Source organism: Drechmeria coniospora, chromosome 02, assembly GCF_001625195.1.
Source record: "Drechmeria coniospora strain ARSEF 6962 chromosome 02, whole genome shotgun sequence".
In the NCBI taxonomy this organism is placed as follows: Eukaryota; Fungi; Ascomycota; class Sordariomycetes; order Hypocreales; family Ophiocordycipitaceae; genus Drechmeria; species Drechmeria coniospora.
The window spans coordinates 5196178-5221726 of NC_054390.1; the positions used below are offsets into that span (position 1 = coordinate 5196178).

The window sequence follows — 25549 nt, forward strand, 5'->3', positions numbered from 1 at the left end:
GATCATGCCACTTCTAAGGTAGTGTATAAATTCGCAATCCTAATTAACCGTTATTTTCTGTCCTTGGCAGGGGCCGCCCGTAGTAGTGATCTCCAGAAACTCACCAGCTGCCACCCGGTTGAGCGCAATGACTGATGGTCTTATCAAATTATACAACTCCCAACTCAGCATTGATTGTTGATTGGGCCATACGAATCAACCATATCTGTATTCGCCGCGTGGTTCTGTTGCTCTTCTCCTTTACCTAGACACCTTGTGCTGCACTGCACATATTTGTTCCTGGGGAAACCCCCGTAGAACATGTCGATGCTATTGAACGGCAATGATGTGGCGCCCACATCGCATGGGAATTGTTGGTTGGATATGGCACTGCTGGTGGCACTTTAATCATATAATACCGCGTTCCTGTAGACTCTTCAACGTTATTTGTATTTCTTTTGAAACGTGAAACCCTTGTTCCTCGAGACTTATTTAGCAACTCCGGATGGGTTGCTTTCTCTGTTTGAGTGGGGAGGTGTATAACTACAGGGATATATATCAAGGCTCGATACTGTTAGATGCTGCTTTTGGGTAGGTGAGACCCATACGCATGGCTAACCTAATTTCGAAAGCAGGGCATGTGATGCTGGCATCCTGATGTCAATTTCGTGGTTAATCAGCTCCCAAAAAATGATCATTTATCAGTAATGCATAATATTAATCAACTTGAATGATCAGTACGTACATGAGACCCATGTCTTGAGAGAAGCTTGCGACTCCGCAGTCATTTTTCTAAAACCTTTTAAGTGATGGTGATATCCCCCCGATGGTACGCAACAAGTTAGACCTGACGTTATGCTTCTTGCTTGCACTACTAGGACGGAGGCAGTGAACAATCGGTTTGTGTCGCCAGCCTTAAGTAAGTGCTCTGCGATTATTAGCCGCTTACATCACCTGCGAATGGCAAAGTTCGGGCTAGTGTCAACATTACTGTCCCGATTTTTGTATTCAGATCTGCTGATGGCCCTGGACCCGCCAGAGTTACTATTTTGCGATATAAAGGTTATAGAATCTTAAATACAGCATATAACAAATATCATGCTAACTCCCAAAGCATCGAATATTGACAAACTGCCAAACCAGCCAACTGACTTAAACTAAGGCAGCGGAAAAATTAACTCAAAGCTCTTCTCCTACTTCAGGGTCTCGGGGGGTTTTCGTTGCAATATTTTTGCGACTTTTTTCTAACACTAGTGGAAATCCTAGTGTGGGGTCTCTATCCAAGCCTTGGACGCCGAGCCCTTAGTTCTCGTACTCTTAATGCCTCTTTTCTTGTCGTACGGCCGTATTAATAATAAGATGGTCTGCTTTATGTATATAATTGGTGTCTTTCTCCAAAATGATTATTGTACTATACTTGATGGTTTTTGGTACCCGGAATGCATCTTGCTTAGCGCCAGGGTATATTACTTTTTTCACGGGCCCGCGTTTTTCCCAAGATACTGGTCTAACCTCGCTATCCCACCAGACTTTAATCACTATTGTAGGCGCTTGACGGATTGCGCCCTGCCGCACCCTGGTCCAGCTGTCAGGAGCCAGCGATAACATCCGGTCGTACTCTCTAACATGCTTCCACGCAACAGCCAGGACGCAATAGATCTTGCCTTTTAAGGCAGATGCGCGCCCCTGTATCCTTGTGATTTTGTCTAAATTTATAGAAGGATCATTCCTGAGGTTATTAGGAAGGTCCTCGTAGGTTTTCGCAATGTGGTTAATAGTATAGCGTGCTCTGCTTGTCGGGCCATGTCGGGATACGCCGTAGTACTGCCCGAAACCGCCGTTAAAAAATATCTCGAGCTTACCAGGAGTTTGGTTTAAATTTATGTCGCCAATCGCATGGACGAGCCCAATTTTATCGTCGTCGTCGTCGTCGTTCTCCTCAGAAGCAAATTGGTTGTTAGGCTGCGATCCAGAATTTCGCCCAGTCGGCTGTTCAGTCTAGGACCCAAAAAAATGTTCGATACCGCCGTTGGAGGGATTGTTTTCCACGAACACGCTTTTATTCCCTTCTGGCTTAATTACATTTGGCTTATTTATAACCGCGTTCTGGATTTTATAATCCAGCTCTATATGCGTAGTAACGGCGTTGTCTACTAGCTTCCTCTTTTTTTGTAACTGACTCTTAAGCTGTTGCTTCCCTTCGTTATTAGCTTTTATATATTTGTCCTTAAGTCTAATAAGCTGGTCCTGCAACTGATCTTCCCTCAATTTGGCGGCTTTTATTATTTCTCTTTTATTCGCGACGCCTGCGTTACGCTTGGATGCGACTTTCTTAAGCGCAGCAGCTCTTGTCCGGGGTGCCATAATGGGTTAACTGACTATATTGCAACTTTAATATGAGCGATGAACCACTTTTATATATGGAAGTGACAACCCCGGAGCCGCTATTCGTGTGTAGCTTCTGGCCTGAGATACTTTTGAACTTTTGGCCTACTAAGGGTTCCAAAATTACAGTTAGTCCATGCGGAAGAAAAAATACAATATCTTTACATCCTCGATGTGCATATATGCTTAAACTAACCATCCATTAGCTTTTAAGATGCCCAGGCTTGTAACCAGAACAAGAGTTAACAAAATGAGGTTAATACCGCTTTAAAGTATGTTATAACAGGTACATACTGTTCCACAGCAATAATAGAAAGCAGTAGTTGTCAATCCCTAAGGAATATCGACCAATACGATTATATTGGGCTGCGGACTATAGAAAGCAAACCAGTAAAGTACTTATCCTAGTATGACGAACAGATCCTTCAAATTGACAGTCCGATTAATCCCTGGTATTCCATTGCCGCTGGTGTTTTTTACCTAGTTACTTCTAGCAGGATTCCTTTTGTCTCCTTCGACATATACTTCTATGCAAGAGTCCAGCGCTCTCTAGAAGACAGGCCCAGTAGGAAAGTCTGTGATGGCCGCTGTCCGCAACGTTCCTCTAATTTACATAGCTTGCTTTGCTTGCCTGATTGCAACGGTTGGGCTGTTATTTCTTTGGCTAAAATGGAGGGACAACTTCATTTGGGTCAATCGCTACTTGGTGGTGTAAGTAGTCTCGCTTGTAATTATTTTCGTTCCCGATCTTCTGTTGAGCTTAACAATTTAAAGGCCTATATTAATGCATTTAGCTATAGGTCTTGGATCGAGTCTCCTAAATGTCAATAGCATGCAAGGTGGGCAGTAGTCTATTACTGCAGTTATTACTGTAGTAGTTATTGGGATATGGTTTGTCTTGTCGATTGCTCTATTTATTCTGTACGACCGCATTATAATGCCTGAGTTAAAGAAGCAACGCTGGATGCCTATAGCTGAGGAGAGGAAGCCTACGCTCTCAGTTAGGGGACACCGAAACCATGCTGTGGTCTAATAATTTATTAGGTTCGACGCCGTACTTTGTATATGCCAACTGAGTAACATTAAAGATTAATGTAGAAGGAATTTATTAATACAGTTCACGCTTATCACCCGTGCTATCTATCTCTCCAGTAGGCTTGCGCCGCTACTGAAACCATCTTAGTATTGTTATACGAAATAACAGAACTTGGCTGTAGAATCAATTTGAATACTGCAAAAGGTATTAAGCTCCGCCCTGGGTGGTATCCGTTTTATGCCACTAAGCAACTTCAGCAAAATTGTTTCATGCAGCTCGGAGTTTAATTGATAGTAAGGTTATAATCGTTACGAGGGGGCCGCTTACCCGAGGTAGATGAAGACGGCAGAAAGTCAAAGATCGTTAGCCGCGCTCCCGGATATCGATATTAGGCTAGGTCTTGCAAATCTGTATGTAATATATGCATCAGCACTATTAAAGCAAGGGGAATCTAACAGTGTACTAGGTAACGCTCCGTTGATTATTATGGAGAAATTCCATAAGTTTGTCTTCTTTGTCGTCATGCACATTGTGCCGCTGGTAGTAATACTATACTTCTCTACCAGTGTTCTGGCTAAGTCTAAAAATGAAAAGGAGGGAATTGTCAAACTTTCGGTAAGACCGTATCGTATTTACAGCTTTGCTAAACAGAAGTCTAACAGTTACATAGCTCAACTTTAACCTCTCCTCTAGGGGGCTGCCTAACCCAGTACAAGTTATTGGTTCTAGCGTAACTGGACTGGGTGAAAATTTTCCAAGTATAGTGAGCAACGCAGAGGCAGCTGTCGAAACCCTTGCTAGTCAAAGTGTGCAAAATATCCCAAAAGGATGCGCAGTAGGTACGAAAAGCGCTTGCGTTCTGAATAATGGGCGTTCCGACTGTTGGAATCTACCTATCAAGGAATCTGCGTTTCTAGGGGGGGTATTACCAATATCCGCGCCTTTGGAAATTTTTGATCGGTTTCTACGGCATACTCCGACCTTAAACCCTTTTCTTGGGGTTGGCATCGCTTTCCTCCCCTCGTCCACAATTGCGTACGCTTTACGATATTCTTTTCCACAGTCACGGTTTTGGTCTTCGGCACTTAGCGTACTTGGATTTGTATCTTTTCTAATATTCGCTATCTTTACTTGCGCAATTGTCGAGCTGACGAAGGGGCTCGAAAGGGCTGGAACGATAGAGCGCAGTACCGTATACGTAGGAGCAATTGCAGACCTCATTTCGGCTACATTACATATTGCTATCTCTATAACTTCTCTGTATTATGGCCTTTAATGTTTGGAGCTTGTTGCCGGGGGAAGAGTTGTAATAACTTTGAAAGCACTTATGTAAATACCTCGATTACCCTCTTATTTACACCACTGCCGCATAAAAGCATAGGGACGAAGATGGATCTTGGTGTTGCTATGTCCTCGTATTTCCTTCCTGTCTGCCGTGCCAAGTTACGACCAGTCCCTAGTTGGCCTTTTCCGTACCGCAGCGGTCTCTGCTAAAGGTATTAATAACTAGCTGAATGCCTACAGAATATCTCAATAAGAGGGAAAGATTTGAGGAAGAGAGGAAGGGGAGACACGGTTGTCTCCTAAATGTCAGAGTAGGTACCGAGGCTATGGGCTTATCAAATCACAACAAGTACCCTGATTTGGTTAGAGTCTGTGTCGACGACAACTTCCGCAGTAAAAGATCCTGCAACTACCGCAGACACATAGAATCTGGTTGACGGAAAATACTTAATCCATGAACAGACGCCCGAGTGGAACAATACTGGATCAAACTCTAGCGACACATCTCAATCCGTTGTTACGATCCTCCATTGAGCTGCAATAGTTGTTCCCGAGGTAATTTCCCAAACGAGATCTCCCGACTTCGTCGCATAACATTGTGGCTCATCCCAACGAACCGTGTTTCTGTAGAAATACTGCCTAATGTCGCTTTCGCATATAGAGCAGAAGCCCGCATCTGGGACGAAAACGAGATTACCAATTGTCGTCCTCGGGACAAGAGCAGCACCCACCCAGTGGTCACTTTACATTAACGTACATACATTACATCTAATCACTGTAGAAAATACCTATAACAGGCTCATGTTACTTGAGGATTCTATTCTAAGACCCTGTTGACATAAGATCTCACCCATCAATACTCCATTTGAATTTGCAATAGAAGAGAGTAAAACGTCTAGCCAGTACTTCTGTCTATTTGGGCCGTCGGCGGTTAGTTCGGCCAATGAATTAGATAAGACTCACCTACGCAAACGAATGCAGAATATTGAGGAATATATCGAAGATAATCTCCAGCAAAACAGGGAGCTCGAGGAGCAGTTAATAATTCAGCTCGAAAAGCTTGACGGAGAGGTCTTCAAAAAAGAAATTTTAGAAGCCGACCTCCATCAGCATAAAGAGGCCCTAATAGAGAAGATATGTATACTTTATGAACGTGACTAAACTATTAACACCCAGAATTGTTTGTTGGGCTTTGCTTGGGCGGAGGCTCAAAACATAGCATTAGCTCAACGTAAAAAGAACAAGACGATAGAGCAATTGAGAGGTTATATCGAAGAAATAACCAAGTCGACCTCACCAGGCAGAGCGGATGACCGTATAAGCAAGAAGAGGCGTCTTTCCCCCTGTATTATTTCAAGCCCTTGTCTGTAGCATTATAGAATAAAGTCATAATAAAACCGACGATGTAATGAGTAGCAAATTATCTTCTGTACAACAGCAGACTGTAGTTCTTGCATTGCATCACCGTGGACAATTGTTATTTCTACTCCAAAAGGCGGTTGCATTGTGAATTCTCGCTGTTGGCCGCCTTATATACTACCAATATAGTCTATACCCTGTCTTTGACTGAACCTGGTCGCCTTGTCGTGATGCTGTGGACAAGTTTGGCAAAACGATAAAACATACCGTGCTTACTATCGACTCTCGAGACGATTTCACAGTGGCAGTGGATAACGAGGTCATGGAAGTCGCTGGCGGCGATGGCGACATGAGTGGATCCTCAAGCATATCTTATTAATAATTATTAAGATTAAGAATACATAAGAATATAAGGGCACGGTTATGGATACATAAGAATATGGCAATATTATGTATTTATTCATTATTGGGATGTCAGGCTAGACGCCCTCAAGGGCTGGTAAACATTTGCTGCTCGCACGACGAAAGGATATCGGCATCTGGGTGCGCATTTCTCAGTTGGCCGAGGACGTTGGGTTCTCCCATGCAACGTTTCTGTTATGGGGAGGGCGTCGCATTGATGCAGCAGAAACCATGGATGGCGAGGGGAGGCTACTCGAGGATAAGGCGGTGCGATCGTTGCAAGCAATGCATCAAGAGGGCGTGATCCACAAGGATGTGCGCGTCGCGAATATGTTATTCAATCCCGCGACCAATGGGGTCATGATAATTGACTTTGAACGGGCTTCGCTGCTTCAGCCGCCTCGGCGTTCGTTGGCGCAGTTGGTGCCAAACAAGCGGGCATGGAACGAGTTGTATGTGGCGATAGAGGTTGCGAGATCGCCTCGCTGTTGTATGCGGTTGGATGTTGATAATTCGACTGAGGTACCTCGCTCGTGCGCTTGTCTGAGATTGACTGTTTTTTTCTTGTGCTTTCAACCATAAGTGCAATGAGTGATTGCCGCTGCCTTTCCCCAACCGGGGGCGCAATACGTTGAAACAACTGCCAGCTCACACTCGGCTCTCCACCATCACCACAACTGCAGTCGTCGACAGCCTGCTGGTTGTCCCCCGCAGTGTGTGATCCGGACGTTGATTTAGTTGTGCAGATGTATAGGGCGCATCCGAACTCCGTGTTGCTCTCTACAGCGTGGCAGGAAAGACAAGACAAGCCGGCAGCGTTAACCGAGCCCTTTTCCGAAGAGGTACCAATTTTGGACATGACTTACAGGCAAGGAATAGAAACTCTGCGTGAATTAATACAGGGACTTTGGTCAAGGAGAGCGACTGCAACAGGGTTGAGATTTTACGACCTAGAGGATCCTACACTGAATGAATGACGTCTATTTATATTTGGCAGTATATCTATAGATCTATAGTCTCCAGGTTATTACTAAATCTAACTCATCGAGTAGCCCTCCAATTTGGGGCCTGGCACATCCTTGAGCTGCGGCCGGTGGACTAAGCTATGCATACAATATGTCGCTCAGACTCACTTTTGCGTCGCGAGACTGTAAGGGGCATGTAGGAAAGTCATCAATTAAAGTTGCCCCAGCTCAGTGCTCTCGAATATCAATTGTTCTGTCGACCGTTCAGTGTCGTGCTCTGCCGCTATAGATCAATACGGAGACTCCATCGACCCAGACCAGCTCGAAGGGTTATACGTAAGGTTTATTACGGCTTGTTCTCTTCCATTTCGGCTTGTGGAATGTCCAGAGTTCAGAGCGCTCTTGGCCTATGTCAATGCCGATATTGATACTTGGCTTCCAGATACACACCAAACTGTCAGGAAATGGATCATGCGGCAGTATGAAGGTCAGAAGGAGAAGGTCAAGCAACGCATACAGTCAGCAAAGTCAAGGATTCATATCAGCTGCGACTTTTGGACTTCCCCCAACTCGTTGGCAATCTTAGGCGTAGTTGCTCACTATGTTACGGAAGACGGCAAGCTGGAACACTGTACTTTGGCCCTGAAAGACATCGACTGTGAGCATGATGGGTCTCACCTCGCTGCGGCAATCATGGAAGTGGTTGATGACTGGGGCTTTGCTTCGAAACTTGGATATTTCGTTACGGACAATGCGAGCAATAACGACACCATGATGAAATCTCTTTCTCTTGGTTGGTACGATCCACTATTTCTTCCGATTGCTCCTAATATCCATAGGCCTTCTACGCCAATTTGACATTCAGTATGATGCCAAATCTCACCGACTCCGCTGCCAGTGTCATATTATCAACCTCGCTGCGAAAGCCTTCCTCTTCGTTACCGATAACGAGAAGCTTGAACTGGAAGATTCTCGTCTTCATAATGTAACACTGAAGCAGATTGAGGCGTGGCGGCGAAAGGGTCCTCTTGGTAAGCTGCATAACTTTGTCGTTTACATCCAAAGACGTGTTTAGCGAAGCCAAAAGTTTATGGCTATTAGCCGTAACCGCAGGCTTGCGCGAGATAACGACACAAGGTGGAGTTCGTGGTACATTATGCTGCGAGCGGCCTTGAATCCGATAGACGCAATTGACGGCTATTTCAGCAAGTGGAGAGAAGCAGATTGCGCTGGAGACGAGCTCATTTCGGACGACTGGATCATCCTCGAGAAGGTCAAGTCCTTTCTAGAGAAGCTCAAAATGACGACCAAAGCCCTCGAGTCATTATTTGCAACACTCGATAATGTCCTCTTGGCCATGGACTTCGTGTTGGCACAATTCGAAGCAGGAAAAGAGGCATATATGGACGATTCGATTATGGCACCAATGTATAACTCTGGCTGGGCGAAATTGGACAAATACTACCCTCGTTCTGACGAGTCGCCTGCCTACGTTGCAGCTATTGTGCTCCACCCATCGCATGAGCTGCGGAGCGTGGGTAAAAGATTCGGAGATCAAACCCAGTAATACCATTAAATGGCTTTATTTATGATGACACAACCCTACATAATCGAAACTTGAAGTCATCATGGTCGCTACCGTCTATATGTTGCCCTCGTGAGATAGGCCCGGTAGGTCGCTTAGAGATGTCATGAGCAAGTCTAATTCAGGATCAGGGAAACACTTCTAATTATTATTTGATTTCATTATTGTACAATACCGCAAAAGGATTCAGTACTATGTTCGCGGCAACTCAAGATAGAGTGCAATGCACAGGCGGCTTCGCAAGCTGCGACATTCAAATATTGTCGCGGCACTCGAGGCATTCTCAACGGCAAGCCGCCTATATATTGTCTACGAAGTGATGCATCTGCCATTAGAACATATTGTTAGGTCCGCTGCTTTCCCAGGCAGCAAAGAGATCGGCACCATACTAGGACAGGTATGAGAAGATCTTTCCCGCTATGAAACAAAAGGCTCATAAAATAGATACTAGACGGTCTGATCTGTCTTGAAAGCCATGGAATGACGCATGAATCGCTCAGTTGTAACAATGTTCTTCACAGAACCGGCCTTGTTAAGCTAGGTATGCCAACGATCCAACGATCCTACGCTGTTGAAGAAATAACCGACAAGATACGGAGCACGATATGAAATGAATAGGCCTGATTTCTTAGACACAAAATCCAAGGACTTGAAAGCGCTTGCAACTATCACCATGAGACTCATGCAGAAATACGTACTGGAAAATAACAAAGTTGGCGTGGAGAACCTAAAACCATGGGAACAGTCACAAATCCTGGAATTCTTGCCATCAATTATGTCGGCTGGCGGTCTTCGAGATATAAGGAAGGTGAGATATCTATTTTAAGTCAGCTGTTTCAATATTGTCCTAACATTTCAGCATTTGTTCCTTAAGCAAATCTGGCCTAAGGGTTCTAGGTGGCCAATTGAGACCCTCTCTGATCTGATTACCATAGCTGAATTCACTGTACCTCGGTATTACCGCTGGGTACAATAGCCAGGACACGTCTTATCTGTTGTCCAATCTTACCTCACCGCACGCCCACTGCAGCCATAGTATTAACAATCGGCAATGGGTCAATCGGTGGTTAACTAGCTCAATGTAGATTTCTTAACCCTCTTGTTTGCAGAAAACGGAATGATTCTCTTCCTTGCCATCGCCCAACTTCTGCAGAATGATACTTGAGGTTCTTGATTTCGAGTTCAAGTACTGCTTCCGGTAAAGAGCCAGGATTGTAATATAAGAAACATATGTAAGCTGGATCCCATAAGATCACGCCACTAGGAGCCACCGGGCAGCAAAGGTATACCGCACTACAAGTTAAACACGCCACTCGTGCATTGTAGAGACCCATTGTTAATTCTCACATTCTTGTGAAGTTCGCCATAGCTGGTGCCTTTATTTATCGCCTGACTACTAACTGTAATAAACGGTCACAAAAAATATCACCTAAGTTGCATGCGGCATCCAAGTCCGAAATAGATTGCCTTCATTCAACGCAACTATTATTGCGCTCGGAGTAATGACTACTCTCATTACTGTCGTGCGCCTCGTTTTCAAAGGGTTTTTTAGTCAACCCAACGACTGGATCGCCGCAGTATCTTTAGCCCATGTTTGAGTGACATAGCTATCAGTACTGGGGGATTGACACCTGCGGGCTTGGGCAAAGATATCTGGACCCTAGACACCCCCAGAATCGCCAAATTCGCCATCTACTTCTACATTATGGAGATTATATACATTCCAGAAGTATCCTTCATATAGACCAGCCTCACTCTCTTCTACCCTAGGGTTTTCCCTAGAGGAATAATACGACTCCTACAATGGGGTACGATTTTGCTCATCACGTTACATGGCTTTGTATTCAGTTTTATCGCTATGTTTCAATGCTCACCAGTTTATCTACTGTTGAGATCAATATTGTGGAGATGCGCAAGGACATTGCATTAATATCAACGTCTTCGGATGGCTGCTTGCTGCAGTAGGAGTCGCTCAGGTACGACTGGAACAAACATGTAGATGTAGGATGAAGGATCTGATCCTGTTAAGTACTCGTACAGATACCTTCAGACTAACCATATATAAACCCACCGACTAACTGAGGGTATAGCCCCAGTGTGGGTGAAGTGGTGTAGCTGACGTACATCTATTATAGGACTCATGTCCCTGACAACAGCATAGCCCACCATGCTCTGTCTCATGCCATGTTTAATTGATAGCGTTATTTTGTCGAGACCTTCCCACTTCCTCCGCCCATCGGCAGTTCGTCCACATAAATCCCCAAAGATCGTTCTTCGTAGAAAGGATCAGAAACAGATCGGTGATATCACTTTTGGTTCCAACTACTCTCACTGATAGTGAGAGACATGCACCCCTGTAAGACTTGCAGCTGCAGTGGAGAACCTCCTCATTTCGTGGCTTGACACATCCTTAAGCTTGCCCCGTATCTCTAAGTCGATGCTACGCCATTTTCAGACTACCCATGGCACATATGCAGCATGGTTCAGGCCTGATACAGGATGAACCAATCGAAAAGAGAAGGTGACTGCCGTAAAATCTATTGCAGACATCCATACCTAGGAGGAAGACGAATCCACAAGGTATCCCTGGGAGCCAGAGGGCCCTTTGATTTTCTTCCATGGACGGACCCAGGGACAAATGGAAACCAAGCCGAAATGTTGTCCGAGCAGCCATTGAGTTCGCTAAACGAATGGGATGACTGAGGTGGGCTAAGATAGTAAACCCCTAGGCGAAGGCACAGGAGGTTACGAGTTGGTAGCTTTCGGAGGTCCAAGCGATCGACTTGTAAGCCTTGCAAGCTAGAGGACACATTGAGTTTTGATTATGTTATTTACCAACCTTTAGAATCGCAATGGTCCCTACAACACACAGAATTAGGGGTCGCTGTTGCAAGACGCAACAAGCACAGTACATTGGACCATGGAATAATTAATTTCATGAAATCTTAGCGAGGCTATTAAGCTGGAATAAGCAGCGGGGCAGCGGTGTCCATAGGCGCTCTTAACATGACCCCAATCAATCACAGTCCTCGCCCGCCACTTCACCCTCGTCACTCTCCAGACTTTTTTTTTGAGCCGCTGAAAATTGAGTTAGAAGCGAAAATTAGGCCAGATTGAATACAGTCAGTCAGTCACAACCAGAGCCGAACGGCCTCTGCATGGACTCTTCTCTCAGAGCCTTTGATAGCTGCTCGTTGTGCATCGAACCCACTCGTTCAGGTCTGCAGGGCGTCAGTTGTCGATTTGTCGACTACGAATGGCGATCCAGATGATGCAAATCCAGATGACAATGGCAAATGCAGAGCGGCACGATTTACAAGGAGAGCAACGTCATTCAGGGACAGGAAGATCGCCGATTGGCTGGAGGAGCATAAGGACGAGCGTTATCTTGCTACTGTCAACTCTCGTAAAAAAATTTCAGCTTCTGCTGCTGTTAGTAGCTGTTAGCAGAGAAATTTTTCACAAGCCACCTAGCCGCGCCCCGCCTCTAAGACCCTAACAGGGCCTAACAAGGCACGAAGGAGACCTTTGGAGAGTTCATCTTCTTCGCTCGGGACGTGGCATCGACAACAAAGAAGGCCGAATAATACATACAGTCGAGATATAACGCCTACAAGCACAGGGAGGCCGGCGGGAGGGAGACCTGACGGACCCCTACGCAAGGACTCGGAAGCTCTGGTTTGGGGGACTACGACACCGAAGCCAATCCTTGCCATGTGGAAGGCCACGACTGCCTATGGGTATTTTACCGCGACTACGGCATGCGACGGTCTTCGAAGCCGAGGTCTTTGTCAGTCCCTTCACAAAAAAGACTGGCCTACGCTTAAGCGACCGCTGACGGACGCCGAGGCTCAGATCAACTTGCTCTACGCGCTGAAATGCTAGATGGCTGAGAATAGTTGGGAAATTGTAGGAAAGTGGAAGGAATAGGGAATACCAGGGCGCACTTACCCAGCCCTCCTCCTATACGCACACTGCATCTGCACCCTCCTGTATCTAGGTAGCCTAGCACGTCTTTCGCCCCAATGGGGACACCCAGGACTTTAAATGCCAAACAAACAAACAAACAAACATCTTGCTACTGTTAACGATATACCCTGGTGAACTGACCAGTTGCGCCTCCGTCGATTGATGTTGAACATTCTGTGATTGGACATCAGGGTGAGTTATGAGTGCTGAGTACGTTCGTTGCCGGAGCAAAGCCGGTATCTATAGCCTACTCTTCTAAATTCCTTCAAGATTATTGCAGTTTTATCAACTTGGGCCGTCAGATGGGAAGGGCCTTCGTCTACGGAGGGAGTACAGCATTCCCGACCATTGTAGTAAATAAATAATATGGCAATAAAACAATATATCGCAATACAAACTAGATAGATAGTAGTGTTGCTGTCGAACGATAATAGTGGTTTCATACGGAACGCCGTCACCACGTCGGCAGGCCCGGACGTATCATTCTGTCAGCAGCGCCGACGAACAAGCAGGCCGGAGTAACAACGCATTTGCCGTCAGTAGGACGCCCTGGATGTATAAATATCAAGTCAAACCACTCTTAGTGATTACCCTCTCCAATCCTCCTCCATACTATTGCGCGCGCATGTCAGCCTTCAGCTTGATACCAGACATCCTTACTCTCCTGTTGTGGCTTGATGACTTGCGTCTTTCCATTGGCAGACAATCTCGACTTCCAGAACGCGAGGATTGCGTACTAGACCTTTTCCGCCCTCTGCAATCTCCACAACGGCTTCATGTCTCGATGACCATCGACCAGCCCGTGGGTAACGTCGGTCGGCGGCGTAACGAACCAGAACCCGCCACAAGGTCAGTATTTCCAGCGAGAAGCATGGCAGGACGATGCTATTAACGGCTACATTAAGGAACTAAATGGCTATCTCACGGATAACTACAACCCAAAGAAGCGTGCCAAATTGAGCTAAAGCCTCTTTTATATACCTGCTTTAGTTAGTATAATATTACTACTAGTGTAGCGGAGGCCTATAAGGGCCCTAAGGTTGACTGTTGATTAGTATAACGGAGGCCTATAAGGGTCCTAAGTTTGACTGTTGCTTAGGTAGTAAGCTAAGTCTTGTCGTCTCAAGCAGTATTCCCAATTGGACATGTAGGCACAGCCAGGAAGATCCTGCCTGCCACTGCTGTGACGATCGTGCAAATGTAAGTGGCTAAATGGCTCCCCTCGACGACCTTTGCCGTGCCCAATTCGGACCTGCATCCGCATGCGTGATCTGCTCGTCGGAAACCGGACGACGCGCCGGCATCAGGCTCTCCCCTAGGTCCCTGTCTCACGAGCTACGTTCGCCCTTGCATGGTATCGTTCTCGGTATAGAGATATTACAGGAGTCCATCACATCACTGGATACTTTCCAGAGGGGTGTTGTGCAGACCGTGGAAACATGCGGGCGTACATTGCTGGACACCGTGGACCACCTCCTAGACTGGACCAAAATCAACAATTTGCCGACGAAGAGTGCGTATGAACGAGATATTGCAGCGATAGCAGGTGCACGCGGGCTGATAGCCGGTTGTCATAACCAGAAGGTTGCGCACACAACCAGGCTCTAAACTTCTTGGCAGTAGCGCAGTACACTTTTGGGAGTAGGAAAATCCAGTATAGCATAGCGTAGTATCTACGCTAATACAATCGCGTGCTTCCACTATTCACCGTTAAGCTCGTCCATCAGTCTGAATATCGTGGTGTTCATTACGGAGCAGTTGGCCGCTCCATTGCATCCAAGGGCGACACGTGTCTGACCAAGATCAGCTTGGCCATGGAGTTCGACAAGTATCGCCGCCGCTGCCTCGCAAGGCGTTTCAAGCATTTCCGTACGACCACCATCCGTTGTCGGTGGTCCAGGAGGACAACAACAGTCTGACATTGGCGGAAGCACATCGTCCACGTAACGCCCAACCTGCTCGGGGTTTTGATTGTCCTCGTAACCCGGCTGTTGGCAGTATTCTTCCCCCTCGACCTGATGCTGATGTCGCGCTGCGTCAAAACTGCGCCTAATGCCGGTCGGGGACAATGCCTGCTCCGGAAGAGCTGCCCCTGATGCGGTCGCAGGTGCCTTCCGCCTCGTGATAGTTGTCGACGTAATGCGACTCGGTATCAGTGACGAGGAATTTTGGTCAGAGGCAGGCAGACCGATTCCGGAAGGAGCTAAACGGACGTCCCGCATCCACGCCTGCCCGGCCGATGGGAAGGAGGACAAGTAATGACTGACATCGCTCGGGGAGGCGCCAAGCAAGGCGAGCAAGGCACGTAGCCGTTGGTTCTCAACGAACATGGCTCTGGCGGCCCTCTGCATATCTAGGGACGCCTGGACGCCCCGGCGCTTGTATTCTTCCAGTTGCCTTGACAAGTTGTCGATGAGCTCCTTCCGCCGAGCCCTGGAGCGCCGCTGACTCTCACGATTCTGGGCACTAGACTCTGGCGTTTTGAACTGCACCGGTGTTCGGTCCGTGAGAATCTGCGGCGAAAGCAAGTTTTATGGGTAGGAATGTTCCTTACCTTCCGAGGCATTTGATATTCGCGCTGCACACTCGACAGTCGGGCCAAACCCGTTCAGGTATTGTGCGGTCGCTGCCACATAGGAGACCCCAAGTTCTCAGTCGGTCGCTGGGATGCTGCGATCCCTAGTTTGCACGCCGATTGTATGCACAGGAACCACGGTGTTGTAGGGCAAACTTGGGATGGAATGTGCTCGTTGCGGGAGCTGTTTCGTCTGGGCGACCTGTCTTATCCTCCTAGTTGCTCGGAACCATCCACTGACCGCCCAGACCTCAAATGGGTGGTGGGTCCTGTCTGCAGCTGTTTGGTTTGTTGGAGCCACCACTGTGGCGGCAACAGTGGCGAGAGACCATCACGGAACATGGTAAAAACGCTCTGTATAAGACCCTGCTGAAACACTTGATCTCACCGAGACTTCCCGCCCATACAAATCCACTTCTAGGTGAGCCAGAGAATCCATGAACATGCCCATGGAGCTGCATCGTACTCGTCCATCCACTCCACGAATTGACTGCCGCCCAGCACCCAGCCATTGACTCCCTCGTGGAGAATCAGGCTCTCCATGCTGTCACCACCGCAACAGTCGAAGATGTGGTCTTGGAACCAGCCAGCAGCCCGAGTGCCGCGGCCTCGGGACGAAGCTACTGGCCTTTCAGTCACTAAACAACGCTTGGCTGGGAGGTTGCTAGAAAGCTCTACTTACAGCAGTACCAGATAACCTCGCGCACACCAGCCGCCTTGAACAAGCGGTAGAGCGTCGGAATAGTTGGGTACAGGCTCTGCACTGGAAGGTTTACGGCCTCGAATTGTGCCTCCCTAATGCGACGCGTACTCAGCACAGCACAGCATAGGCAGAGGCATCACTCGCATGGTTCCAGCTCGTAATCCATAGCTCACAACCCCTGCACCAAGCACGGAGGGAACGCACCTCGTGGTCCGCACGCCGAAGATTGACGAGGAGAAAATCACGTCCAACAACATTCTCGCTCCCTTTGAGTATACTTAGAAGTTCCTCGCGCGTCACGTATCAAGGTTGAAGATTCCTCGGGGCAGGGTATGCCGCGTACCAGGGCGGAGAGATTGTGTTTCTTGTCTCCTGCGCTGTCACCATCGCAGCGTATAAGATGCTACGCAAAGAGATGTCGGTTACGCAAGTCGCTTCAGTGTGATATGTCGGCGAAAGAAGTTGGAAGCCTCGAATTGACCATGGCATGGCTTAACCGGCAAGTTAGCCTTTTCAATGCGGCAGTCAGCTCTTAAATCATCGGACTGTGATTATTCCAAGACTCGAGGAGACTGTCACGTTTCCAATATGGTTGGCTGGAGCACATTGGCTGGCCGTGCGGGGGACCTGAGGAATTGTACTGGTAAGCAAAAATTTTGAGCCCAGCCACCACAGCCCATCCTATCGGAAAAGCGATGCGTGACTCACCCCCAAGCTATGATTGGCCCACTCCTTTGAGGAGCAAAGAGATAGATTTGGGGCTGGGGAGCGTAAAGCCTCTGGGGTTCCGGTGGGCTGCGAATTTGGCATCATAAAACAACCGAACAGTCCCCATGAATCAGTGCTTCAATCTTCGCCGCACAAGCCAGGAGATACATCATTGCAACCATGTCTGCCGAACCAAAGTCTAGAGATTTCACCGGTTCACCTTTGGCGCAGCAGCCCGACGTTGCCTCCGCGACGACCCAAGACTTGGAGGGCAAAGTTGACAGAGACGGCAACGGCAAAAAGGATACAGTGTCAGCTTTCAAGGCGCTAGGATGGCTTGACCGCTTCCTCGCCCTATGGATCTTCCTTGCCATGGCAATTGGTATCATTCTCGGTAAATTTGTGCCCTCGGCCGGGCCGGCGTTGCAAAAGGGCAAGTTTGTAGGGGTGTCGGTACCGATTGGTATGTACCACACTGAAGCCAGCATCTGAAAAACCGGCATCTACGTGCAGGAAGAGCTAAACAATCTGTCTCTAGCCGTTGGTCTCCTAGTCATGATGTACCCGATCCTATGCAAGGTCCGATATGAGTCGCTCCATGAGCTCCTGGCTCGGCGCTCTATGTGGAAGCAGATACTCTTCAGCGTCGTCGTAAACTGGGTGGTAGCCCCATTTCTCATGGTAATTCGGCCTGCCCCGCTCTCCTCACAACCTTCAACCCATTAGTACACGTGTTGTTCCTTGTTCCTAGTTTTTATTCACTGACACCATTCCACCCCAACCTTGGTCTTGCATGGGCTTTCCTTCCTGACAAAAGCGATTTGCGTGCCGGCCTGATCCTTGTTGGCCTTGGAAGATGCAGCGTCATGCTCGCCAAGCTTATACGGTATGCCGTGGATGTGATGAGTGGCCAACGGCCACTACCATCTATCCGAGCTTACTCAATTCGAGGTGCCCGGGACGCACCTGGGGTTCGTTATGAATTTCTGGATGAGGTACTGAACATAAAAACAAAAGCAGGGTGCATTTATTACAGAACTGGACAAGGGGCCGCCCCTCGGGAAAGGCCTCCAGCCGCAAAAGTTGTGACCACTTTTCCCTCTTATCGTTCTACGTACACGCACAGTACAGCACAGTACAGTACCGCCATCTGGAGGCAAGCTGCCATACTGCTTCCAGTGTTCTTTTTTGACCAAGAAGTGACTCCCTTTCGACTTGGATGCGACGCTCCTATTCGCAGCGAGACCTGTGTTCCGCCTAGATCCAAACCCCACCACCTACTTGGTTACTGTCCGTTCGTGGCCGCCAAAGGGTCCAAAAGTACGAACGTTGAAAAAGTTGCCAAGTGACTTTGTCTCACTCTTCTAACCGGGCGAGACCAACAAGGCAGCTCATGTAATACACTTTTGCCTTGATGGCATATCTGATCCCTGTCAGGCGCGCAGCATCAGGCTCCTTGTTTAGTCCTGTAGATTAGCCTAGGCATCCATCGCTCAGTAGTCTCTAGCGTCGCTTGGGCATGCCGCTGAGATCCCGTGGGCCTGGCAGGTTTGGGATTATGCCTTTACCTGCAGCGCCATTCATTCGGTGCGGATTGGCACCTTTTGATATTACTTGCCTTTTGCCGCCGCAGCCCATGTTGACATCAGTCCAAAGTATCATCCACGGCTGGAATGGCAGCAGCGTTTCAGTTGTCAACTTGCGGCCGTCCTGGCCATAAGTGGCATTACCAGAAAGTGACATTTGGGGCCAATTGTTGAACTCTCTCAAAATTTTCAGCAGCTTTCGAAATTACACTAGGAGAGGCAAAGTTGGTGCCAGGGATCTATTCGGCCGCAATAGCTGGGCTGTTGTATCACATGACGATGCCAAATTTTGCACGGAGTACTACGGAGTATGTACGAAGTACTCGTAGTGGCATTACAAGCGCACGGGCCATTCCGCGGGTCTCACTCCAGCGACCGCGAGACGGTTGTTCGCAGCCATGGTGGCCCCAGTGGTGGACTCGCCTCCAACGTCTGGATGCACAGATGCGTTAACAAACGGGCCGGCCCCATCCATCGAATCCAGAGAATTGGGGCGCAGGCAATTGTCGGCACGTTTCTCACGGTGACAACGAGCGTAGCGGAAGCTGAAGCGAACATTGCCAGCGTGCAAGAACGTTTCTGGAGGCGGGCGATCAAGATGTGGACAAACCTACACACCTTGCCACCAACTAACCCTCTTCGCAGCGCGACGTCCCGTATCCGGAAGTTCAGACGATAAACACGGTCTCCGTTTTACCAAGTTGCGACGGCACTCAATGAGATCCCCATGGAGGAATTGGAAACGATCAACCCATTCACACTGGCTCCGTGGGCAAAGCGAGTACAAGCCATAATGGACGACGGAGACGCTACCGCGGCGGCGCGGGCAGACCTAGGTTGGGCAGTTCGCATTGCAGTGAGCAGCTCAGCACGGAACGGACTAGTAGGAGTCGGCGGGGCCGTCGACCTCCCAGTGTCGGTACGGGGAGGACCGAAGGTTGAGCCATTCTCCTTCACACTCGGCACGAGGATGGAGCAGAACCCGTTCTCCGGAGAGCTGGCAGCCGTGGCATGTGCGCTTCGGCGCCTGCCGGAGCTGCGGTACCGCAGCATTGCACTCTTGACGAGCAACAAAGCAGCCGCCCTCACACTTCGCAACCCTCGCCAGCAGTCCGGCCAAGAGTATGTTGGATGCATATATGACTCCATCGAAGCACTCAGGCGCGACGGAAACATGGTGGCGGTCGAGTGGATACCTACCAGCGCTGGCAACAGGCTTCTGCAGAGTGCCAAGGCGCAGGCGCGTGATGCCATCAGGGAAGGCGCCATACCGTCGCTGAAATTCCCAAGAGTGCGATCGACGACGCTTAGTGTGGCTCGATCGAATGAATCACTGCATCGTTAAGCACATATCAGATGATGTCGGAAGGTTCTCGAAGAAAGTCGACGCTGCACTTCCAGGCAAGCACACGTTGCAGCTATACGACAGACTGTCATGGAGAGAGGCAAATGTGCTGGCACAGCTCAGGACGGGCATGTCGAGGCTAAATGGCTATCTCAACAACATAGCAGCAGCAACGTCACAGCAATGCGCATGCGGATACGCAAAGGAGACGGCGGAGCATTTCTTGTTCCATTGCGCAAAATGGACAGAACAGCGCTCTGAAATATTGCGGAGCAGCGAGGCACAAAGGGGAAATCTCTCCTTCTGCCTCGGAGGAAAGTCATTGTCGGACGATGCAAAATGGACACCAAATATGATGGCAGTTCGAGCGACAATTCGATTTGCGATAGCCACAGGGCGGCTTGACAACAAACGAGACTGAGAACGGGCCACGGCCATCACCCACCCTTCTTTGCTAACCTAATCTCACCCAACACCTCGTGCCATGAACAGCAGGCACCGCTTCAGTCGCCGTAGATAGGACTCTGAACACTTGAAGAATAGCCTTCAAGTTTGCTTGCTAATAATACAACCCCACGGGACCCCGTAGTGCGACGGAAATGCGACGGGCAAGCGAGGAGAGCACAGGCTACAGGCGAAATTGGACATGGTCGGGATGTTCAGGCGGCCATATCAAGACTGGGTAACGAGAATGTCAAATAAGCAGATAGTAGCCCTATTGGCCAGGTTGCCACCGGGCGTAATTAACTAGTGAGTGAGTGAGTGTACGCTGTCGTTTGCCCACAGAGGAGATGCCCACCTGATGATTCTTAACAGCCGCGACGACTCAGTCACTGTCTGCTTGTCGAATATTGGCACTCTCAGCACTGCCGTCCACTCATTCACTGCATCTCGGGTCTGCATTCTCTGGGCCACGAGTCCAAAAGATGCCGCGTCAGCTGCGAGATGTGAATGGCTCGTTTAGTACAACCAGATGAAACGGTTTACGTGTGTCTTTCACAGGACACTTCCCAGAGTTGATTCTGCGGCAGGGCGACTGGGCCCGGCCTTTCAACCATGTCTGCGACGAGCGCGACAAGGATATCGTCCTAAATTTGCTGACCGCAATTTCCACACCTTCGTGTCGTTTTGTGGCAAACTTGCCTTCAGCGACTCCTTTAATAGCTTTGTTATCTCAGCGTCAACAACTTTCCAGTCGAACGGATTGGCAGACACGACAGTGTCTCCGCGGTAGGATGGTTGAGAGAGATGTCACATCCACCCTGCGTAGATGAAGCACATTCAGCAATGTGCATTGAAGGGGTGCCAGTGAGCTGTGAATTGCTGCAGGATTGGCAGGCGCAGCGCATCTGGAGACATGCTTCACAAGCACATGTTTATTTACTCCCCAGTGATCACTACATCCGACCGTGAGGGGTAACCAGCAGGTTCGGGCACGGTCCGATTTGGGTCATACAGGCGTGGCCAAACCTAACATTCGGCCTTGTCGAGGCCCGTGACGACCACGGCAAGTGGGGTGAGAAGCAGCTTCCTTGTCGAGGATGACGCGGCAATTGGTCAGCAGCAGATTCTTATCGCCTCCTGGTCGAGACACGGCTGTTTTTCTCGACTCTTCTCCAGACGCCCTCTCTATCGCGCTCCTCCCAAGATGGACGACGTCGACTTTGACTCGAGCGACGAGCTCTTTGACGGCATCGACAGTCAGGACCTGCTTCCTTCGCAGAAGCGCAAGCGCCAGGACCAAGATGAGCATGACGACGCTGCCTCTGCCGACACGAAACACCAAAGACGCGATGCGTCGCACGGTGCCCTCGCCCGTCGGATCCTGACCGGAAAGTGCGGCTACCACAGCTTCAATCACCAGCAGGAGGCTGCCATCGGCCGCGTCCTGGCTGGCGAAAACACGCTCGTTATCTTCCCAACGAGCGCTGGCAAGTCCCTTTGCTATCAGGTAACGATTCGTTCACGCTCCCACCTCATCGTCGCTGCCGTCACTCCGAGTCCTCACCAAACCCCCCGCAAGATTCCAGCCATTGCCTTCGAGGAGCTCGAGACTACTAACGCCTCCAGAGCCCCCGGCCAGTCCGGAATCAGCATTGTCGTGTCACCATTGATCGCTCTCATGAAGGATCAAATAGATGCCTTGCAAAGCCGCGGTATTCCTGTAGCGTCCATGAACTCTACAAAGACTTATGAGCAGCAGCAGCTCACCCGCATCGCCTTGCAAAAGGGACAAATCCGCCTTCTGTATTGCGCCCCCGAGAGACTCAACAACGAGACCTTCATCGAGAACATGAAAACTGTCCCCGGAGGCGTTCGACCCGTCGCTGTCGACGAGGCCCACTGCATCTCCGAGGTTTGACTCTTCCCTCTCTAGATCCGTTCAGCTCGATTCGGCTAACTTTCCCATGCGACAGTGGGGCCATTCATTCCGCCCTGAATATGTCAAAGGTGTGGAAGCCCTTCGTTCAGCCATTCCGTCTCAAAGCTAACCAGTGCCCTTCAGTCGCTCGGTTCGCTCAAGAGATCAACGCCGAGCGAGTCGTCTGCCTGACTGCCACCTCCACCCCCAAGGTTGCCGACGATGTTTGCAAGGCATTCAACATACGTGTGTTTTCCGCACTTCTCCATACAGGCCCAAGTTCGCTCCCGCCTCACAACAGCCGACTACACAATGTCACGAATAACGCCATCACAATCTCCATCTCTACGCGGAATCTGTCCAACAAAAGCAAGACAAGTTTGAAAAATCCTTTGCGTTTCTGAAGTCGCACCCCTGGTCCAACTCTTATATACGTCACCTTGCAAGCGGTCCGTTGCTGCATCCTCTCCTTCCGCCAGTGGTCCGGTACCAAACTGACAAGTCGTAGCAAGCAGAGTTGCTCGCCAAGGATCTCACGCGTCAAGGCTTCCATGCTGAGGCATTTCATGCGGGCATGGGAGCCGAAGTGAAGCAGCAGATCAAGGATGACTTTATGGCATCCAAGATTCCGATTGTAGGTAAACGACATCAACCGGACATGACAGGCGCCAACACATCAACGATTGCAGGTTTGTGCAACCATCGCGTTCGGCATGGGTATCGACAAGCAAGGTATGCCAACTTCCCAACCCCTCTGGGCATGCCCTGACCACGTCAGATATCCGGAATGTCGTTCATTGGGACATCCCGGCCACTGTCGGGGAATACACCCAGCAAATCGGTCGCGCCGGTCGAGACGGCAAGGTGAGCCACTGCATGCTCTACATCTGCCACGAAGACTTCTATATCCGAGAGAACTTTGCCCGTGGGGACCTCCCGTCACGGACGTCTCTAAAGGCCCTGCTGGAAGACGCCTTTCACGAGGACGCCGTCTTGTTACCCGTTGAAGGGGTCATAAATGCGAACCACAATGCTCAATCCAAAGACTTTGACATACGGCTCTCGCCGCTGAGCATCATATATGCGTCGCTGGAACTCCGCTTTGGGCTCATCCGGGCCATCACACCGGAGTATACATAGTATTCCTTCGAGGCAACAGCCAAGTACTACCCATCGTTGAAAGCGGACAAGTCCGAGGAGGGAAAGGTCATCTTTTCCAATGCCCGCAAGGCGGCGAAATACCACCACATTGACGTCTCCGGTGTCGCGAGAGCAACTGGCCTTCTGCGTGCAGATCTCGTCAGGAAACTGAACCAGCTGGAAGAACGGGAGTGCATCAAGCTTAAGGCCAGCGGGATCGAGCATCGATATCGCATCCTCAAGCCTCTTCCATCAATAGATGGCGCCATCGTTAAACTGGTGGACGAACTGTACGCCGACCTTGAGTTTCAGGAGGAAGCCATGCGTCGGGTTCGGCAAATGGCTGATCTGATAACCGGGGCCAATTGCTTCGCCTTGGCCCTCGCCGAGCACTTTGGGATGAAGCTCCCAGATGGAAAAAGGATTTGTGGACATTGCACCTTCTGTCTCCTGGGAAGGCGGGTCGTCTTGCCACTCACCCCCCCTAAAGCAGTCGACAGGGCGGGAATCGAGCGTATCCTTCAGGCCTGTGACGTCCGAGACGATCCGAGGTTCTTGGCTCGTGTTACGTTTGGCATCAAAAGCCCCAGAGTCAAGCAGTTGAAGTTGGACAAGTCGTCGGTGTTTAGATCCTTGGCCGACCACGACTTCAAGGTGAGTAACTCGCATGCGCGAATATGGGGCCTTGAAGCTGACGGAGACATCCAGACACTGCTGAAGGAGTTTACCGCCGCGTGCGAGCGTTGCAACTATCGTGCTGCACCCGTCGCATAAATGGTAATATATACACGAGAACTGAAAGAAAGAGTGGGTTGAGTCCTCAAAGAAGCTAATTGAGACGCTGTGGGACGAATACAAACCCGTGGAGTTACCTCTTCCATTTTGCGAGGTACCGTCAACAACTAGGAACGAGTTCTTGAATTGGAGGAACAAGCATCTGCAGCCATTATTATCACAGACGAGTATGAGCGCTATTGTAAAGCTGAGCAAGTTTATAGGTTCACAAGCGCCATTGCATAGTAGCTAGAAGAAACGCAGCAGAAAAACTACCCCAGCCTGAGCAATATGGCGGTGGACATACTATCGATTCCTGCAATGTCTGCGGAGCCCGAACTACTCTTCTCTGGGGCGAAGATAACCATTACAGGCCGCCGAAATCGGTTGGGGAGTGATGTAATTGAAGCATTGGAGTGCTTGAAGTCGTGCTTCGGGATACAAGACTTTCAAGGAGACGTTGCTTCGGCCGCGGAAGTCGGATGAAGATCACGTGGAATATACGAGATATATTGTCACACTGCCAATATATTGGATTCTTGGCAATACAATACAATATGCGCCCTCGTCATATTGCGTAATACAATATGCACCACCTGGCAATATAATAATATTGCGGAGGTTCCATATTGCCAATATACGTATTGTTCATATTATTAGCAACACTGAGTGTAAATTATTAACCGTACGATCTCCATCTGCCAGCAGAATGATTGGAAGAGCAACATCGCTAACCCATTGTTGGTCTTCGACGGTCATGCAACCTGTTGTTGGCAAACGACTGTATAGCGAGAGGGCCCGCCGACTCGCAATAGATCAAGGTCCTCGTCGGACGGGACCGGGAGCAGGAGATCTCGTACCCGACGCAGCTGCAAGAGACCTGGCGTATCTTCGGCGCTGCCGGCCTTACCGCGTCGAAGAAGACGCACCTCCCGCGCAGGGTAGGCGCCCAGGACGCGGAGACCCACGGCACGTCGCTCGCCCAGATCTCACAGGCCGGCCACTGGAACCAGAGCGTGCTCTGCCAGGCATATCTTACGCACCTACCACGCCAGTTCATGCGTATCGTCGCCGGCTTCTCGCCGTCCCCGGGGGACTACTTCCTCGCGCGTGCGGCCCACGAACCCCCGTACGTCTTACAAAAGCAGCTCTGGCCGTGGATAGAGGAGTGGGAGCCCCGCTTTGAGGCGCGCGCACGCCAGCAATGCTGGGCAGAAGGTGGCCTCGATGATGACGACCTGGCCGCTGACGGCTTCCTTGCCTCCGGTGGTGGTCCTCAAACACTGATCAAGGCTCTGTAGAGAAATTCCCGGCTCTAGTTAAGCAGACGATCCCTCGACACTTACCTGCACACCGTGTGCGTACCTACCTATTGGGCCCCATCACATGTGG

General features: G+C 49.5%; 6 protein-coding genes across 6 annotated transcripts; 4 read left to right on the forward strand and 2 right to left on the reverse strand.

Moving 5' to 3' along the window:
• Positions 1–1296: 1296 nt before the first annotated feature.
• Positions 1297–2343, reverse strand: DCS_04513 (uncharacterized protein; the record flags this gene model as incomplete). The annotated part of the gene is made up of 2 exons (XM_040801822.1): positions 1297–1968; positions 2029–2343. 2 exons carry the CDS (start codon positions 2341–2343, stop codon positions 1297–1299), a joined length of 987 nt encoding a protein of 328 aa, XP_040656855.1.
• Positions 2344–7881: 5538 nt separating this feature from the next.
• Positions 7882–8977, forward strand: DCS_04514 (putative AC9 transposase; the record flags this gene model as incomplete). The annotated part of the gene is made up of 3 exons (XM_040801823.1): positions 7882–8203; positions 8250–8441; positions 8595–8977. The coding sequence occupies 3 exons, from the start codon at positions 7882–7884 to the stop codon at positions 8975–8977; spliced, it is 897 nt and encodes a 298-aa protein (XP_040656856.1).
• Positions 8978–14664: 5687 nt separating this feature from the next.
• On the reverse strand, positions 14665–15530 carry DCS_04515 (uncharacterized protein; the record flags this gene model as incomplete). Its single annotated transcript, XM_040801824.1, has 2 exons — positions 14665–15477; positions 15519–15530. The coding sequence occupies 2 exons, from the start codon at positions 15528–15530 to the stop codon at positions 14665–14667; spliced, it is 825 nt and encodes a 274-aa protein (XP_040656857.1).
• A 1600-nt stretch (positions 15531–17130) lies between these two features.
• On the forward strand, positions 17131–17676 carry DCS_04516 (uncharacterized protein; the record flags this gene model as incomplete). Its single annotated transcript, XM_040801825.1, has 2 exons — positions 17131–17413; positions 17504–17676. The coding sequence occupies 2 exons, from the start codon at positions 17131–17133 to the stop codon at positions 17674–17676; spliced, it is 456 nt and encodes a 151-aa protein (XP_040656858.1).
• A 1653-nt stretch (positions 17677–19329) lies between these two features.
• Positions 19330–19881, forward strand: DCS_04517 (uncharacterized protein; the record flags this gene model as incomplete). Its single annotated transcript, XM_040801826.1, has 1 exon — positions 19330–19881. The coding sequence occupies one exon, from the start codon at positions 19330–19332 to the stop codon at positions 19879–19881; it is 552 nt and encodes a 183-aa protein (XP_040656859.1).
• A 1648-nt stretch (positions 19882–21529) lies between these two features.
• DCS_04518 (uncharacterized protein) lies at positions 21530–25458 on the forward strand (the record flags this gene model as incomplete). Its single annotated transcript, XM_040801827.1, has 8 exons — positions 21530–22237; positions 22299–22332; positions 22388–22489; positions 22756–22877; positions 22933–22975; positions 23022–23107; positions 23384–24037; positions 24973–25458. The coding sequence occupies 8 exons, from the start codon at positions 21530–21532 to the stop codon at positions 25456–25458; spliced, it is 2235 nt and encodes a 744-aa protein (XP_040656860.1).
• Between the last annotated feature and the right edge of the window lie 91 nt (positions 25459–25549).